Below are 19755 nucleotides of genomic sequence, written 5' to 3'. Positions count from 1 at the left end.
TGGTGGGGAAGGTGCCTGTTGTGAGAGATGTATTAATGTTTTTTATGTAACAGCTGGGTTAAGTGTGGGTGGAGCCGCTTGAAGGATAGCGTTAGGGATGGAGTCCAGAGAGGAGGTGTTAGGAAGGTTTGAGAGGAGTAAGGATGTGTCGTCCTCAGTCACAGTGGAAACCGAGGGTGATACATTGTTTGATGAACGAAACATCCAGCTATCCCTCAAATATTTCTTCCCACCTACTCTCTTTAGGGTCTCAGGTGGGCTTAAGCCCATCCCAGGTCTCATTGGGCGGCGAGAGGCAGCGTACACTCTGGACAAGTCACAGAGAGAGACTTACACAGACAGACAACCATTTATACTCACATTTACACCTACAGGCAATTTATAGTCACCAGTTGTCTTTGGACTGTGGGAGGAAACCGCATCACCCGGAGGAAACCCACGCAAGCACGGGGAAAGGATGCAAACTCCACCCAGTAAGGCTGCCTTCGAGTCGTCAGGTGGCAACACTAACCACTCCTCCACCGTGCTGCCCACATGATGTAACAAACAGATGATAAGCCAGGAATCAACATGTCTGTGCATTATGAGAAGCTACACTGTGTCTGAAACGAACGTCAAACATTCATTTTGAGATTTATTAATAACAACCGTGTGGGAGTTTATTTCTTCTGATTCATCCCTGAGAAATAGGAGATTCAATGCCTTCACACAGCTGTGTATATCACCTTGAAAAGGCCCGAATATGTACATGAATGCTATTACAGCACAAAGAACACACACACACACACACACACACACACACACACACACACACTAGAGATTTCTTTTCATGCCCATCATGTAAGCACTTACTGGAGGAATGTTGCGTTACAGGCATCAGTCATCCAGAAATAATCAAACCTTTTATCTACTGAAAGCCAGCAGTACACTGATCTCATTCCTGAACACACACACACACACACACACACACCATTGCCCCTTTACCTTGAAGCTTAAGTTGCTCTAAATTTTATATTTTGAGAGAAACAATCATGCTTAAGGATTCATCTTCCACGCTTCAGTGTATGTCCACCCTGCACGGTACACACACTCATATGCATGTGTGTGTTGTGTTCATCGCCCCTCACACCTGCCTGCTTGCCCACTTCACCCTCATGCCTCAGTGGTTGTGTCGAGGTTAAAGCCAATTTAAATGTTCTGAGTCAAACGGAGCAGTAAAAGCAGTTCCGGTGAGAATAAACCTTAATGTAGTCAGTGTTCTCAATAAAACAGGAACTGGATGCAACAGCTTCTAGTTCTGTGATTTTTCTTCCTCTCTGTTATTCCCACGAAAGCGTTTTTCATTCCATTACTTTTGATTGTGTTCCACAACAGTGTTGTACGTGGCACTTAGCAGTTCACCTCTGCTTTCATGGAAAACGCATCGGAATTATGATTTTAGAGGTTGCAGTGTGTGATGCTGTTGAACGGTTTTGAGTTATGCAGATAGGTGTTGGTCAGGAATTTGCAGCTGTCCCCCGCAAAGTTTCCGCGATGATATGATGCTTGTGTCGAAAAATGGACGATTGGGAAGCTGAACAGAGAAGAAGTTAATCAGAGATGAGGGTTTTGCTGTAGGTGTGTTAAAGAATATAATAGCTGCCCGTGCTCACATATAAAACGCACGATTTTCTTTCTGGCAATCGTGTTGGATGTGTCTCCGTTATCAGTAAAGGGGAACATTTTCCATTAAGCTGTTTTCTCACAGCGACAGCTCCGGGTCCATCACATTTGTTGCACTCAAGTTGTTCAGTTGAAGAGTTGAGTCACATTGAGACCCCACAGTCCACACAACTCAAAACCTCTTATCAAGAAAGAAGAAAGGGAAAACACACGAAGTAACAGGTTGGATCAAGGCGTCCATCTTGATACCTACGTACTCAGACGCAGTGCCCGGGTATGAACCCAGACAGGCCGGTGCGGCTGTTATGATGGACCCCCACCTTCCTCCCCATGTCCTTCTCTGGAGCTAAGCATGAAATTGCAGATGGTATCAGTGTGGCAGAAAAGTGAAGGGAGGCAGCCATTCAGGCTTTGAAAAGCGAGCGAATCCCACGCGGCTTGGCAGGGGAGCCGGCGTCATTAGAGCCTTACGAAGGAAGCTGATAGGAGTGACGGAGAAGATCGTGCCGTTCTACACGCTGATCGGCAGAGGAGCTGAAGTTGTGATATGCAAGGCCAGATCAGAGGAATTGTTCTGTCGACAGTGTGCTGGACTCTGAGCTGCTCTGTATTTTCCCTCTTTTGTCATTCTGTACAGAACAAAATGAATCCGTAGGTTCGCTCTGACTGGACTTTCTGATGTATCTGCCACCATCAGACCAACTCCGACACTCTTTAGTGTCATGTTACCTTGTTAGATTCACTTTGTGGAGAAGCTGGAGACTGTGACAGCTTTTCCTCTATGGTGTTTAAAATTCCTTCACGTAGTGCTGCGGAATAGTAAACAACTCTATGCTTTGGTTTACACTGGAATCAAGATGATTGTGATTATCTCTCGCCCGGATGTCGCTCGTACTGCGTCAGAGGATATTTGCATCAATTTCAATCTTCCTCTGCTGAGCTTAGTGGAGGGTGCAGGTCTCCCGAACCTGGCAGCTGTCATTCTACAGCTTTTTGCATGTGTGATTTGCAAGTTGGAGGTTTACGAGGGCAGTGCGTGGACTCAACCTTAGCCAGGTTTTTAACATCATCTGCATGTTCGCTGGTATTTGAAATAATAAATAAATCTTTCGCCTTGTCAAGTTGTTTGCCTTTTCCGTGGCGATGGGCAGAAGTGGATCGTCTCGTTTTTTTGTGAGAATCTGTGATGCCTGTAAAACAGAGGCCTTCCCCCAGGAGAGAGACCCTGAATCCACTAAGAGCTGAGAATGTGGAGTGGAAGTGCTGAGAAAAATGGACTGACCCTAGAGTCATTTGGGGCCCCAGTCAAAAATGTGTGCATCATAAAACCTCTATGCTTAAGATATGGTAAATACAATAAAATACACACCACACTGCACATAGCACAATACACCTTAGTGAATTATAGTACACTTGTTAAATTTTCTTCATCTAAATTTCATAACTTAGCATTCATAGTTTAACAGTCAGCTTAGTCGGACACAGCTTTCATCAGTTACCAACAGAAAAAGTCTTGTCCGAGTTAGTTGATTATTTGCAACCCGCTAGCTAAGCTAACAAGTTGACTTCCGGTGGCTAAGCTGGACACATTAGGCTGCTCTGCTAACTTAGTTAGCCATGTTAGCTCATGTTAAATGTCAAAGTGAACGAAAGAAACCATGTGATACCAACTGTCTCTTCACCACAATTACAGCTACACTAGCAGCGTTTAGCTAACGCTGTTTAGTTTTATATTTAATCGTTATTATCTGCTCCACTTACCACTTTGCACCTAGCCAGTGCTGTACAAGGTTTAGCTTTAATCAGCCCTCGGGGGTCCCCCTGGTGACCTGGGGCCAGAGCGCCTATAATCCAATAATGTCTTGTGTCACCGTATCACATGCACTAAAGCACAGTGGTTAGCGCTGATGCGTCACAGCTAGAAGTTGCAGGTTTGCGCCCTGGTCAACGTTGGCTTCTCCGTGCGGAGTTCATGCCTGTTCTCTCCATGTCTGTGTGGATTTTCTTTTTCCTCCCACAGTCCAAAACACGTTAGGTTAATTGGTGATTCTTAATTTTCCGTAGGTGTGAGTGTGAATGGTTGTCTCTTTGTGTATGTCCCTGGACTGGAGACTGGACCCTGCCTCTTGCCCGTCACCCTATGACCCTCTAACAAACTGGTTGTGCTCATCCTCCGGTTGGATGCCATCAAACCACAGATGATGCCATTGAGAAAAGTGCCAGTCAAAGCTGAAATAGTGGTGGTGGCTGTAAAAACTTGGGGCTGCAGGAGCAACTCTGTTTAATATGACTTTGGAAACATGAGTTGATGCAGCTATTCACTCATTACAGCTGCTCACTCATTTGCTCGCTTCACACCAGTTACTCGTTAAACCTGTCGCCTCCATCCCCCCTGACCACGTACAAAGCGTTTATGGGGTTTCATCGCCGTGGAAACCACAGGGTTCCGTGCAGCCGCATTCAGCATTTCACTGTTTCTCCTGGTGGAGGCTGGGTTTCCTTGGGCCCTGGCTGAAAATCTCTTAGCTCCCCATAATGCTTTCTGACATGTCTTCTGAGCAGATTCATGGAGCGGGGAGAAGAAGAAAACAAGCTTTTAAGATATAATCCCATGAAAGGCCACCTTTCTGATTCCTTCAGAATGACGTAAACCTTAAGCTGATCGTTGTAAATTCCTGCACTGGGGCGGCCAACATTTTGCCCTTGTGCAGTCAGAACGTCTTGGCTTTTGTGCCTGAACTACTTACTGCCTTATTTTCACTACATTATTATAGAAGAGCTGCGGTTGCGCATCCTGACTTTCCTAACTTTACAAACTCATCCCAAAGGTCCAAAGGTCTCGAACATTAAATCTTTCTGAACTTTGAATTAAAGTATTTTCTGTGCCCTCCTCCTTTTTGCCATCTCTTCTCTTTTTTCCTTTCGTCTTCCCGACCACCCCATAAGAGAAAAGATTGCTGAGGTGATGACACCCACCCACTGTTATTGGTTTTTCAATAAGAGTCCTGATGCTCTTGCCTACCTGTGCACATTTTGGACTTTCTGGTTGCAAACAAATCTTCCTTCGATGTCAGAATAGTGCACATTTATGGCCATTTATTATAATGGTCTTCTTCATTTTTTCTTGGAAAAACTCTAAACTTACCAAACTGTAACTTTATTGTTGCTGAGTTACGAGTAAATGTCTCTCGCGGGTGTAAACTTTGAATAATTTTTGCATGAAATTCTCTTTGCTTCCTTTCATTCGAGTGATCCCAGTGCTGTGTAATCTCTTTTCTTTTCAAATGTTTGTCTGCTGTATTCATCCAATTTTTATTTATCATCCATCCTTCGTTCACACCCGCTCCCGCCTCTTCTCTCATCAGCATCACAGTGGGTTGTGAGCTCGTGTTTGCTACTTGGGTGTTTTTGCCTCAAGTGGCTTCTGGCTTAAACTGACCACATGTCTTGGTAGGAGGTGACTTGGACAGAAACAGGCCCCTGCCTCATTACAGAAAGGACGAAAGAGAGAGGTTTCCTGATTGTGATGATCAGTTAGCATACTTCAGACAGAAAGACTCTGGGTGGGATCATCAGAGGTGGAGCGAGAGAGAGCGAGAGCAATGATGAGTATGCAATTAGAGGAAATGGAAGGACTACATCCACCAATGCCTGAATACCCAATATCACAAACTGCACAATGATCACAAGGAGTCTGCACTTTGTATTTTGGGCAACTTCACACATTTTCAACTTGCTCTCTGTGGATTCTTTAAATGTACATCAATGATTTTAAACATCCCTATATTAAACTATTTTTCTTCTTCTAGCTGAAAAACTCCAGTTGACATCACCTGGAGGAGTTTTTCATCATTAGGAGTTCAAATGATGTCATCTGGGGGAGTTTAGGAAAAGCAGGATGACCATGATTACAACCTCCGTAGTACGGACAAAGACATAACATAATCTGAACTGCAGGTTCCTCTAAGTGATGTCATTTGGAGGCGGAAGTTTAATGGCATTCACTTACATGTACTATCCAAACTAGAACCAAAGGAAGCAAGTTCAATATCAGTGAAGGCGTCAGTACAATCAGTACAAGTACTAAAAACCCCAAGTAGCTTGAGTTACATATCATCAGGGGAGAATCTCTTTTCCAAACAAAAATCTTACCCACTGTTAATCTATGGCAGCTCGTAGGTGCAAAACTAAAAAATCTTGTACAAAAACGTTGTACTTGTCAACTACAGGCCACCGTACAAGAGAAATCTTTGTCAGATTTCAGATCCCAGATCCAGAGATTTGCACCCATTCGGCCACAAGGCATTAGCGAGGGCCAACACTGAGGTCGGGGTTCCACTTCATCCTGACGGTGTTGGGGATGGGGGATGAGGTCTGGAAATCAGCCAAGTTCCTTCACACCAAATGCTGTTATTTAAATTATCATCGTCAATATGCTGTAGCATTAAAATGCCCCTTTAGTAGAAGTATATCACATTGACATAAGACAGATATGTCAAATACAGCCACATGTTGGTGTTTAATTAAAAATAAGTTAAAAACAAATAGTTTTCCTGATCCAGCAGGTGACCATCATTTTTAAGTTGTGTACTCGTGTTGGGATAAAACACTCAAATGCGCCTCAAAGAATATTTGTCAAAGTGCAAAACCACAATAAGTAAAAAAATAAATAAATTTTGACACTTAAAAATTTGCTTTGAGCAAAAAAAAAAGTATTCTTAGGCATTTGAGGCGTTTAAGAAATTGTACACGATCAGAGTGAAAACAAGCCTCATTGCCTTAAAAATCCAAAGCAGTTTTTCTTTCTTCAGTTCAGCCCTTTGAAGGCCAACTTTCTCTGCACTATACTCTGTATTCTGTGTGGAGTTAATCACAAAGGTTGTCTCCCGTTGTTCTCTGTCCACTGTATTAACCTGTGCATTAACCTTTGTGGGGCTTTGGCATCTTATTTTGTTCCCACTCAATGTAAATCTCATCCGTACACTTGCTAAACGAAGCAGAGGACAAACTGCAGACTGCATCAGAACGGTGCTCATTTGCGGAGGTTAATTGTCGTGGTGATGCAGTTTAGTCAGAGTACAGTAAAGTCAGTGTCGTTAAAGTTTCAGGGTAAACTTTGTTTTTATGCATCTGTTTTTCACCTGTTTTTCGAGGTTGTGTGTGATTTGGTGATGTGTCTGATTTAGGGCATTTGCATTGTGTGTGTCTACTTTAGTCCTTCAGTATCAGTTTTGGGACACATTTTCTGATTGCTTGTCATTTATGAGTCAATTTTGGTGGTTGTTCATCTCGGTATAATAATTCTGTATCTTTTCACTGAGCACTTTGAACAGTAACAAATATGAACAATAACTTCAGACGGTGTAGTGCCGGGGCCCCCGAGCTGGGGCCCCCGAGCTGGGGCCCCTTAGGCCTCTTCAGTAATCCAGGCATGACTCACACTAAGCATTTTCTAATCAAGTTTACATTGTTTTTTTAGGAACAAAGCTCTTTTAATACTATTCTAGCCCATAATCTTTGAGGAGTAACTTTAAACCCGGACTCGTAATTTCAGCGTTTTACCCCAGATGGCTACATTTGGAGTGACACGCTGTTTTCAGTCAGATGCTCGTGTGATGTTTGTGAGTCTTCATCTATTTCCAGACCATGTGGATTCAGCATTTCAACCATTTGTGGTGTTTATCTTTCTTTAGAAGCCTACGTTCACATTCTGCTAGATGTGTCCAACATTTGAAATCGTTCTGCAGAAAAGCTCCACATGAGCTGTGTTCGAGAATCGGACCCCAACCGTGACCACCGCCTCTCCATCAGAAGAGCAACAGCACATTCAAAATCTTACTAAAGGGCACCTCGTTAGGATGGATGTTCGCCACATTGCTGCCCAAAATATGTAGAAATGTTTAGTCTGCTTGTAATCCGAGCCTTCTGTCTCTCTCTCTCCCCTGGCCTCATTAAACAAATCTCCATCCTGCATCCCGCCCTGCCAGTTGGTCTGTTGGCTCAGCTGTGTGCAAACAAAACCAGAAATAAACACAGGATGGATACAGCCACATGTCCAGCTCCAAAATTTCATTTGATCCAAATATAAAAATGCTCTGAATGAACACAGAACGAACGGTTGGCAGATTTCTGTGCAACTTTCTGTGCGATAACGTCGCTCATGCATCAGCGAGTCTTCCAGTTGTCGCCCTGTTCTTTGTTTCCGTCACTAAAGATGCATATGCATGATGTTGGGCTTTTAATGAGACTTCAACTAAGATCATTAGTTACATCCTTTTCTCTCGTACACAACTTCAGCTGGCTCTTTATAGTTTGTATAATGATGCTCTTACACTTTTATACTGCATGTTCACAGCTTATCACATTTCATATTTATTCTGATGTACTTACTAAAGGTTATACAGGAATGCATTCTGATGCTGATGGTCTGGCTCCATGTACTTTAACATTTTTCATGTTTAATTTTTATTAATACATATTTGTAAAAATATGCACTCAATAAATAAGCTCTGATGTATTAAAATAATCTTTTATTAATTTCTAGATGATTTCCAGGCTTAACCTGTATATACTGTATGTTAAGTAAGTGACATCGTATTTATGTGGATGATTTCGAACCAGGCTTACAAATTGAATTAAAGAAGCATAAATAAACAATACATAGTAAAATGTATTGTTTTTTTTAAATAACATTTACTTAACACATGAGTAATACGCTTGAGTAAATAATTTGTCCTACAATATTATGTATTTGAAAGAGTCAAGTAGATGTTAATTCACAACTTAAAGTTTAGGGCTCTGTTATCGTTTTTGCCTTTATGTTTAACAGCACAAATGAATAAAAAAAAGTTTAAATAGCAAGTTAATGAGAATACTAAGGATCCAAAGCAGCAGCACAGGGGGTGGCTGTGGCTCAGGAGGTGGAGCTGGTTTTCCAAAAAAAATCAAATAAAAGGTTATTAAATAAATAACCTTTTATTAAATAAATGTTTTCAGAATCGTATAGCTGAAACAAACTGTGGTGAATGCTCATTGCTGCACTTTTTAAAACCTAAGGTGCCACTAAAATGTCCCGGTGAACCCACTGAGCATTTATTCCTTCACCTTATGTGACAACACAGTGACAGTAACACAATACAGATTAAGACAGCAAAGCAACAAGAATGTAAGACTGCAAATCATATGAAACAGTAGATCTGAGTCAAACTGATATTTAATTAGCTCAAACCCTTTAGAGACTTACTGTCCATGACTGATAACATCACCGGGCTCAACGCAAGCTCAGTTAAAAGTTGTGCATAACTACCCCCAGCAGCAGGCCTCCAGACACCAAACAGCCGAGCAGCGATGCAGCGAGGTCGTCTGAGGGTTTTACGTCACACCGTGGCAGCAGTTGTGGATTCTGCTCCAGGCAATAATCTGTAGCCCACTTCCTTCTGAAATAGCCCTGAATGTTTGAGGCCATCTGGAAGTCGGATTTCACGGCCAGTTTGGCAGCAGGATGTGTCTGGTCAGGGTGTTTGTGTAAACAGCTTGTAATGGTTTTAGCCCACGGAGAAGCCTTTGTGTGGCGTCTACTCGAGATGTGCACATCACTCATGCACAGGCATGTAGACGTTTAAACCAGCACATTCTCATCCTTCGTACGCAGTGAGGCCTAGAGTCAACACGAGTGAGACCAGTTGTGGATGTCAGCACAGTTGCCTTTAACAAATGTGTCTCATGTTCTGTAAAGCAGCTGTGCCGGCTGTTGCTCTGCAGATACATATTGATTATTGGCATTCGAGTTTTTATGTTCAGTTTCCCCCCAAAATCTCCAAAAGTTCAATGACTATGATGGAGGTCTTTGCTTTATAAATGTTTTATTGGGTTCAAGTACTGTATGAGAATTTTGTAAATCCCTTGAGGAAAATCATATTCTCCTAAAATTGCAAAAGTTTGGACCTGAATGGTTTTTCCTGTGTGAAACACACTGACCTTCGCAGACCTTCTCAGTCATCAGGTCACGTAACACACGGTCATTTTAAATGTGAAGTCAGAGGGAAATTAAATCAACAGCTGTATTGCTCCATTACAGCTCCAAGAAATTATATCAATTTTTTTTTATTATTATTATTTTTTTATTTATTGTTTTCATCTTTACTCTTTTGTTTTTTCTGTGTATTTAGGTTGTTTTTTTAACTGTGTGGTCATTTCTTGTTTGCCAGTTTGTTTGGGACACGTCTCAGGCCACAGGGCCCCCTGATCTCTTTGCCCCCAGAGCCTGTGCCCATCCATCCACTTCCTCATGGGGTACAGCTTAAACACCTTGTTAGTAAGTGGCCCCTTGGAGTTGAGATTGTTTTGCCACAAATGTTATTCTATTACACCACAGACCTTTAAATTAGTGTAAATGCAGATGGTTCCTCGGAGAGAAAATGCAACACAGCTGTTAATTTGCAGTATCTCCATCATAGATAATATTATTAAGCTCTCAATTATGCGTAATCTTCTGTTATAGTCAGATCTGTAACTTTAGCTGATGACTAAACCACACAACGGCCTTAAAATGAAAATATGAACACAGGCCTTTTCGGATTCTCATCACATCGTAAAAAGTGTCTTGGATTAGAATTCAAGACAGGATCAGTTTAGTGAACATATGTATTTCTAATTTGAGCATGTTTAGTCAGATGTCTCCTAAGGGAGTCAAACTACAGGCAGCTTTGACAACCTCTCCAGACCCCCAGACTGCATGACCACTTTTCCAGTAAACAGGGATCAGGCTATGTTGAGAAATGACTCGCTTTCCATCAGGAGAAAGTGAAGAGACTTTGTTAAAATATCCCTTATAAACAGTTTGGCAAAGACTAGATCGGGAGGAGAGCACAAGGTCTGATTTGTAGTTACGGCCATCGTGGAGCTTTTGATTTGCTGATTGTAGTAGTAAATACTTCATTAGACTTGTGGCTCATTTGCTGCTCGTGGTTCCGTCAGTTTAGGGCAACTGCAACAACTTCCCAGCTTTGTTGTTTGGACGAGAGTCTGGTGGAAACTGTGTCACCATCTGCATCGGGGGACAGGTAGGCGGAGCCCAGATTGTCCTACCACAGCGGCTTTGACCATGTCGAACCTTTCGAGCTTTGTCTCTGTGTGCAAGTGTCTGGTGTCTGGTGAGACCTGGATCTACCGCACAGTATTACAGCAGCTGCAGTTCTGATCTCCTGGGCCAAAGAAATCTGAGGAGGACCTGTCCAGAGAAATCAGAGTTCAATATGAGATTCATACACTGGTTTAAACACTAGTTTTATAAAGAAGAATAAGAAGAAGGAGTCACAGCAGGATAATACGAACATTTTGAAGGTTGTAGCCAAATGTTCCAATCTCAGTCTTATCCTGCGGATCCTCCAAGAGTTGTGTTGCTTTCCTGCTACCACTGTAGACGATGCATCCCAAAAGTTTTGGTACTCTTCTGAAAATGGCTTAACCCTCCAATTAGGTAGTGTTTTCTTCCGTTCATCCCCCTCTGTGCCTTTAGCCTCAATACTTTGTCAGTAGTGAAAGTGAAAACTCGTGCAATGCATCTATAAAATGTGAAATAATCTCTGTCTGTGTCTCAGGTATTCTGTGCTTCAGAACGGGAACCACACTACGCAAGAGAAGAAGTCTCTGCACACAGACATAGAGTCCCACGAGTCGTGTTTGTGACCAACAGCGGCTCCTCAGTCCCACCACCAATGGCCTCGGCCCTCCCACCGTCACAGAAGGAGCCGCCTTCACACAGCCTGAACTGAAATCCAGCACAGATCTGCTACAAATCTGACAGAGCTCCAAACATCCAGAGCCCCATTTAGGGATGCAGGGCGAGGAGCGCGACAATGCCAGGGGTGTATCTGGTGTTCAGCCAAAACTTCACCTGGGGTCCCTTAAGGTGGCGGGCAGTGGAATGAATCCGCCGTTCTGTCTCGAATTCCTGCAAGTTCTCCATTCTGCAGGGCCACATAACACTGAGCTGGCTCACCTGCGCTGAACTAGAGCCAGAATGCGGCGGTGATCCCACCAGCAGGCCCACTAGTCGCTCTGTGTTAAGTCCAGGTCGTCTTGTGGGAAACCGGCGGCTTCAGTCGAGCTGCAAGAGATTGTCACAGCACAACGTGTGATCAATGACTGTGTTGAGGCAATCGTGGAAGTGAAATATGTTGCCAAAGCTATTTGTTATACGTGGGTATATTTCTGATTATTAAATGATGCTCCCCGTTGTTTTCCAGTACACAAACTGAAAGAGTTTCAAAGAATAATAGGCTGGAAAAAATGAGCTTTCAAGTGTTATACATTAAAAGAGTCCGAGTTCAGAACAATATTTCTTTGCTAAGCATCACCTATTAAGCATCATCCATCTTAGCCTTGATGCCAAGCAGAGGAACCTGTTTGTCTCCCAGGTTCAAACTTCCCTGCTTTGCTAAATCCTCCCTAAGCCGAAAGGAAAATGGGGCTGCAAGGCAGCTTTTGTTCAATCCTTGAACGTGTCAAAGTGCTTCATTGCAGTGGCTGCTCGCTCACACACTGTGTTCATCACCCGGAGAGGCTCAGACTGAATTATCGTTTCCTTTTTCAAGTTCCCCTGCAATGAGGAGGGGAGAGAATCTCAGTATGTGAAAGCTGCACAGGCACTGAGTTGGTGTTGGGGCAGTATGTGTGTGAGTACGTGTCATAACACGTGAAGGTTTTTGTTGTGAGTGTCTGCATGTGTTTCCATGGAAGTGTGTGTGTGTGTGTGTGTGTGTGCCTGCCGTCTTGTGTGATCTTGTGTAAAGCCTCCTCTTTCCCTTCATCTCATGCTACGTTGGTTCCACTGCATATCAATACGCCATCCAGCATCTTCTGCACGCACTTCACAGACCACACTAAATAAGGTACCACAGTTTTTTTTTTAGATTTGTGAAAACGCTGCAACTGTTTTTCTACTCATAATGCTTTTTCGTTCTTTTTCCAAACACTCCCACAATGAATCCTCCAGTACTTTTGACTCACAGCATAAAAGCCACTGACTGGTCCCCAAAGGCTCAGTCTCGCTGCATGATTGACTACTAGTCAAACGCTACAAAGTATTAATTAACGCTTCTGCCGCTTCTACACTGTGTTGTGAGGACAAGTGAAAGAGAATCATATGATACTTATCACGCCTGACATTTTACTGCCTGACTGGTGGAAGTTTGCTCTGTTAGATGTCAGAAGTAGGGAAGAAAAGTGGGTTGATTGGGATTTCTGTCTTTCTAAACGTTCTTTTGTTATTTGATCGCATAGCAGTGAAGAAAAACATTTGATTGAGGATAAAAGCAAAAAAACCCCGATGAAAACGCTACAAAAACCATAAGGGTGGTTGTACAACACATCACATTATAGGACAGAGGCAGGACGCTTATAAATGTGTGGTTTATTCCTATTCAATAATTATCACCAATACTGCATCACCTCAAGCCTTTTTAGCCTTTTTTATCTAATTGTTTTGGGATTACAGCACTTTTTGTTATCAGGCACAGGCACAATGATACTGTAGCTAGTGATGATATTGGAATAAACCACATTATTTCTGGGGAGTTGGTACAAACCGAATCGGTGTATAATAGTCAGACCCTCCTTAATACATCTGACATTTTTGTGATTGTTGCAGCTTAACATGTCTGATTTTAGGCTCCAGATTTTGTGACGCGTGTTGCAGTGTTTTTATGATGTTTTTAACATCATACAAACTCAGTGTGGTAGTTTTGGGTTTTTTGGGGTTTTTTTGGATATAACAAAAGTGTTGAATCCTTTTTTTTTTCACAGGCTTATCACCACTTTGCAAAAAAAAAAAATCATTTTCGTTTAAAAGTAGGTTCGGACAGTTTCACAGCACTGTACAAACAATAATATGCAGAAACCATGCATCTCAAACTTTTGGCAATTTTCAGTGTCAAAATAAACCCGAGGACATTTTATCCTTTATAATAAACTCACTTTTTAGACCTTAGTAAACAACTATAATATGATCAACAGTGCATTATCAATTCAGCGTAAAACAATGGTGTTTTTCTGAAAGTTTGACAAATGACCAACATAAATACTAGAGAACAGCTACAAAGTGTAGATAAACAGGAGACAAGTTTTCCAGACCTGAAGCAGGGAGAGAAACGGGAGCAAATCTTCTTAAAAAAAAAAAAATCAGATGAAATCACTGCTGGGCACCGATTCGCTGGCATCAAAATCTAAAGTCAAAAAGCATCTGAGTCAGCGAATTAAAAATGCTTAAAAAATCTCAGTCAAGGTCACATTTTTCATCCGCAGCCAACTGCTTACCGTGTCCTTGACCTAACAATGAAAATGCATAAGGTTTTAGTTGATAGTGTATCTGAAATCTGTAGAGTATCACCCTCCTGCTGTACAGTTAAAAAAAAAAAAAAAAGAAAGTTTGTATTGTTTCATACTTGATGATCAACAGTCGCTGGGGTCAGTTTGGATTATGTTGATTTTAATGGTGATTGGCGGTGGATTATGAGCATCAAAATGTCAACAGAATTTTCTCCAACCACTCCTGCCGCATAATCCACTCCTCTGCTGTCCGTCAGTATGTTCCAAACAATCATTTCGCTTTGCCAAAATGTGGCCATAGACACAGTGAAGCAATGGGCACAGATTAGACGATGGCAGATGCTCATGGAGATTTGCGCATGGGGGGGAAGGATCGCAACTGGCCCTGTAAGCAGTGTGAGAGGACGGAACGGTGGTTCTGTTCCCAGAAATCCCACCAGGTTTGAGGCAGTAGAAGGGCAACGGTACAATTTACTTTCTTGTCACATGAGGAAACGGCCACTTTGAGCACAGACTGGGGTCACTCCTCAGTTGATCAAAATCCCAAGGTCCCATTTTCCCAGTGTCATGTGCTGTTATGGGCGACTGTGGCATAGGAGGTAGAGTCAAAATGTCCATGAACAAGACACTGAACCCCAACTTAGTTGCTCCTGGTGACTGTTGGCCAGCTGCATAGCAGCTCCCCCATCGGTGTGAGTGTGAATGGCTGAATGAGAAGCAGTGTAAAGAGCTTTGGGTCACAATAGGTAGAAAAGCGCACGAGGCACCATTTATTGGTTCTGATGATTTTCTTCTCCTCTGCACTTTTGGAAGTGTTGAGGACACAGAACAGAGGAGGTGTGTTGGTGCAGAGGAGACCCCAGCACACACACACCATACTGTGTGGTACTGCTGCATTATTTATTTGAGGATATGATGGCAGCCAAGTGACGAGTTGTCTGTGCTGCGGGAGAAATGCATGATGGGAAACATCGCTTTAGGAATGCATTTTCCGTGTTGTGTTGAAATTAGAGACATTTCCAAGCATCACTTTCTTTTTGATTAGTTTTGTTTGTTTGTTTGCTCATGTGACATCTTCCATAACTAAAGCAGTGGCACTTTTTAGTGATTTAAGGAAGAATCCCTTAAAAAGGTCAACAGTTCATTTTTTGAATATTAATTGTTAATTTAGAATATTTAATTGCCAAAAACATGTCTATACAGCACAGTGGACTTAGGTGGGAGGGGCATACTTAAAGAGGCAGGAGCTAAAACTCACAGAATCCAAAAAAAAACCTGCTTATTTTTCTTAAAAATGACCTTTATGCTGTAGATATTCATCGGCTCTAAGTTCTTCATTATGATTTCATTAAAGCCACAGAACTAAAACTAAAAACCTGAAATTATCTATTTGGCCGCTTCAAGATTTAACTTTGTTGGAAAAGTACGATGAGTGGAAAAACAATGTAATTTATTATTCTAAGAAAATAAACTTTAAAATTTTTATTGCGTGTCATTTGGACCGGAACACGTTCATTTGGATTTAACAGAGGTTTAACCTAAATTGTATTGTTTTATTTTATTGGCTCCTTTCAAATATTTGTGGGATTTCTAACAAACGGATCTGAAACTTAAAAAGTAAAATTTACTGATGAGAGTTAATTAGATTTTCCTTCCTCAACAAATGACACAAACACACCACTGGTCTGTTTCTTCATTTCCAGTTGGATCAATTACTCAAACTCACATTGTCAACTTTCCTTTTTAGTTTTTTTCTGGCATCATTAACGGAGCAGAATAATCGGGTATTTTTCGGAATACAAAAACCAGATCTTTGCGGTTCACGTGTCCTGGCACTGTCTTTCCCTAACATTAGCTTATTCTGCAGCGTGAGGCCACACGAGGCTGGGAACAAAGACTGCAGAGTATAAACTAAATAATGCACAATTCCACAGAGGCATTTTGAGTCCTGACAGCTTGTGGATTCACATCAATCTTCTTAGGATCTTTAAACCCACAACTTTCCTTAAAAGTAAGTAAACATCTGTTTAAGGTTTGTCCATGATCAACTTTGTGGTGCTGTGTTGTTGTTTTTTTTTCTATATTCTACCTATTTGTTCTTTTGATTGCTGTTCAATACTGCCCACTTTCATTACTGCAGTTTCCATGACATCTGTGGAAGCTTAATGTCAGGCAGTGTGTGTGTGTGTCCATTGTGATGTGTGTGCGTGTGTGTGTGTGTGCTGTGTGGGATGCTCCTCAACAGTCCACATTTAGAAAACTCAATCTCTCCATACCATGAAATTTAACGAGCCAAAGAATGCAGGGATGACTATTTTTGGAGGCGCACCAAACACATCACGGGGGGGAAAAAAAGGACACAATAAGTTCAAGTCGGAGTCCATTTGAGAGATTGTTGAGGTCGTAGCTATTTCAAGTAAATGGAATCAAGGAGACGTAAAAAAAGAGAAACTATTCTTCAGATAGAGGATTTGTCCTGCATGAATTTGGATTAGAGTTAAAACCAACAGAGTCTCCTAAAAAGTAGATTCCTACAACAACTAAACTTCAAACGCAATTACGTTTCCCGTGAACATAATGAGATTATGTTGACATGTAACATAAATGCTGACTTGATACTGAATTTTTTGATTAAAATGTCACCGTTTATGTTCGTCACAATATCCGATCTTTAGCAAAATATCCAGTTTTGTTTTCTGCCATAATATGTGATCCTGCAGTACAATGTCCAGTTTGTGTCACTACAGGGTCGTAGGTTGAAGCAGCTGGTCAGAGTCAGAGGTGCGTTGAGGGCTGGTGTAATTTAAGAAAATGCAACAATCTCCTTGCAACTCACTTTCCATTAGTATAAGTACAGTTTCCAAATTTTTGTTATTATTATTCAAAGTTTTCGTATTCAAAAACTACATCGCATCTAAAAAATTTTTGTGTAATTTTTAGGAGACAGAGTCGGTGAACACACTGCCCCAATCTCATTAGTTCATTCGAGCCCGATATTTCCATGTGGTGGTGAACTCAGAGTGTTGAAGTTGAGCTGTGGCCAACAAAAAAGGTCTCCGTCCGGCACCTGGTCAGCTTTTCGAGACCATAAAAACCTTACTGGGTGGTCTTTCCCACATAAAAAAAATGCTTTAACCATTAAATAATATGGCTGAAAAGAACATCAGGTTGTGGTGACAGTCCCTCACAATCAAAATTTCAAAGCCGTACTTTTTTTATTACGCTAACTAATCATCAAAGAGACACACAGAGACCAAATTCTTCATCTTTCTACATCTGTAAAAGACCAGAAAGCAGTGCCTCAGGACTGCAACTGCACTTTTACGTTAGTGACTGAACCCAGAGGAAAATGTTACTGATCTTTTGTGATTCTCATTTCAGCCTCATTTTGGCTTCTGTTTTGTCTGATATGTTAATCCTAAAACTAGCCAGGAGAAAGAGGTGCGACAGGTCGTCCCTGAGATGTAACAAGATAACAAGGTAGATACATTAGTTGCATGTAAACCTAACGTAGTATGATACAGCCATCCTGCAATAGATCCTTCCATTCATTGAAATGATAATGTTCAGCGTGGTGTCGGATTTTTGAGTAGAGAAAAAGAATTGTGCAATTTCTAAAATTCGGCCTTTGTCTGTCCGTTTGTCCTAGAGAATTTTAGCAGAAACGTATCAGAAACAAATCAAAACAGAAACTGAAATGAAGCTTTTCCTCACACCCAAACTTGAAACTTGAAAGAAATCAGCAAATCAGACAATATAACTTCTTATGGGTACAGGAGGAAGAAGATAAGCGTCACACTGAAGAAAGCAAACTCTCTGCATCATTTAGAGCTAGAAAACATCACTGCCGTATTTACAGTATGTAATTTACTAACTTTCTAGAAGCCCACGGAGCTTCTTCAGCACCAGGGTCACACGGTAATTGATGAAGGTTATCTTCCATCCTCCTGCAGAAGTCAGTAATTATGGTTTCATTTTATTCCATTAAGAATCTGTTCATTTCCTCTTCACCTTGAACAGGAATTGTAGCCTTTAAAAAAAACCTCCTCCACACAAACCACACAGCCTGTGTCAAATGTCCAAAAGAGTCGAAAGTCAGAGTTTATCCACCAAATCACAAGTTCCAGTTCCTGTTTATTTGTGAACAAATAGTTTTGAGTTTTGTTTGTTCTTTGTTTAGTTTTTTTTTCAAATGCTGGATTATATAAGTCATGTACCCTCAAAGGTAATATTTCGGTTCTCAGCGCAGCCTCTTTGCCTTTTCATTTGCAATGAAAATGTCCCTTGGACATACTTTAAACATCTTACCTGCCTTATTAAATGTCTGATGCAGCCACTGTCTGAGCCTTACTTTGCAGCTTTGTAGATAAGTGCAGAAAAGGGATTTTGCTGCATTTCCAGCTGTCAAAAGTTGCAATGAATAGTGTGGTGACTTATGGTGGAGAGGGTCGTTCCGTGATCCAGCACCAGTTTGGCTCCTTATCGTTAAAGAACGAACTGTGTTACCATAAAAAAAGCAGGATTTAGACAATGGCTGCTTTATGCAACTTCCTGAATTTTCTCGTCACATCTGCTCTGTATCCCTCCCATCTCATTTACGTTTGCGGCTTACAGCATGAATGTGCATATATAGAGAAAAGTCCCACAAGCTGTCCAAAGGAGACAAAAAAAGAACTTTTATAAAACTCTTCAGTATTTATTTTGACAGAACAAAATGGGTATTTTCATGTATTAAAGAACATAAAAGCTTCTCTTTCGGGGAGCTGAAATGTCTACGACTTTTTTCTGTTGCTATGTGACAGTTCTGATAAAGGCTAATTAAAGATTAAAGAGATGTTGATAATCCCGGTGTTGACTTTCTCTGCGACTTGGATAACAGGGCACATGTCAGTTTGGCCTGAAAACCCGAGGAGTGAGATAAAGAGCTCACTTCAACAAACGACGTCTGCGTTCGCACTGAGCTCTTTCGTATCTGAAGCATTGACAACTTGGAGGCCTTCAGAAATAGAAACAACATGATGATAACGCGATGAACGTAGAGAGTATTACATTCTGACCACTTTGGATACTTGCTCTGTGAACACAGTTTATGTTTAGGGCTGCAAATAAAATACAGAAAATGTCAGATCAGATGAATCAGATTAAATGTTTTTATATACTTCATTAGACAAGAGGGTGTAGTGAGATGACTAATAACTGGCAGATAGAGACGAAGGACAGCATGCAACTAAAGTCCCTGGTTGGATGTTGCAAGTTGTCACTGTGCATTTTTATTAATCTTGTTTTTGTGTGTGTGTGTTAACTCATACTAAATGCATTGAACCAGCTACAGAGTGAAGCTCCCACAGTCTGGTTGGATTTGTCTATTCAATGAAGTTTATTCAAACAACCACATCCTCAAAATAGATAACGGGAGCGTTACTTCCTGCAATCCATTTCTAAAAAAAGGCAAGAAAAAAACGAGTCATATTCAAATATTCTGCAGTGGCTCTGTTGAGACGTCTGGCCACAAATACTAAAATACTCCTTCAGTGCTGAAAACTAGCTCAGTATAGTTTATAATGGATCTATAATGGACAGCGGCCGTGTGGGACACTGACGTTGCTCAAACTGCAAACGGCCGTCAAACATATCTGAAAGACCGAACATTCAGGTGATTAACGAGGCCGACCGGCAAGCGATGAAGCTGAAATGACTCAAAGGTGAGCAGTTCAATACAGTGTCTGCCCCACGCCGCCAGAACTCCAAGGTTTGTTTCATATTTCA

At 41.5% G+C, this 19755-nt stretch overlaps 1 protein-coding gene across 7 annotated transcripts in view; it reads left to right on the top strand.

Moving 5' to 3' along the window:
• Window positions 1-19011, top strand: part of htr4 (5-hydroxytryptamine receptor 4) — a 139588-nt gene extending 120577 nt beyond the window's left edge. For 4 of the 7 annotated variants that reach the window (XM_067519287.1, XM_067519285.1, XM_067519288.1 and 1 more), the window contains one exon: window positions 11262-19009. In XM_067519287.1, coding sequence (XP_067375388.1) covers window positions 11262-11349 — 88 coding nt within the window. In that variant the 3' untranslated portion in view covers window positions 11350-19009. Of the gene's footprint in view, window positions 1-11261 lie in introns of all 7 variants that reach the window. The other 3 variants (XM_067519291.1, XM_067519290.1, XM_067519284.1) reach the window with 2 other exon arrangements.
• The last annotated feature ends 744 nt before the right edge of the window (window positions 19012-19755 follow it).

Source organism: Channa argus, chromosome 10 (assembly GCF_033026475.1).
Source record: "Channa argus isolate prfri chromosome 10, Channa argus male v1.0, whole genome shotgun sequence".
Classification (NCBI taxonomy): domain Eukaryota; kingdom Metazoa; phylum Chordata; class Actinopteri; order Anabantiformes; family Channidae; genus Channa; species Channa argus.
This window is presented reverse-complemented; position numbering and strand designations above follow the sequence as displayed.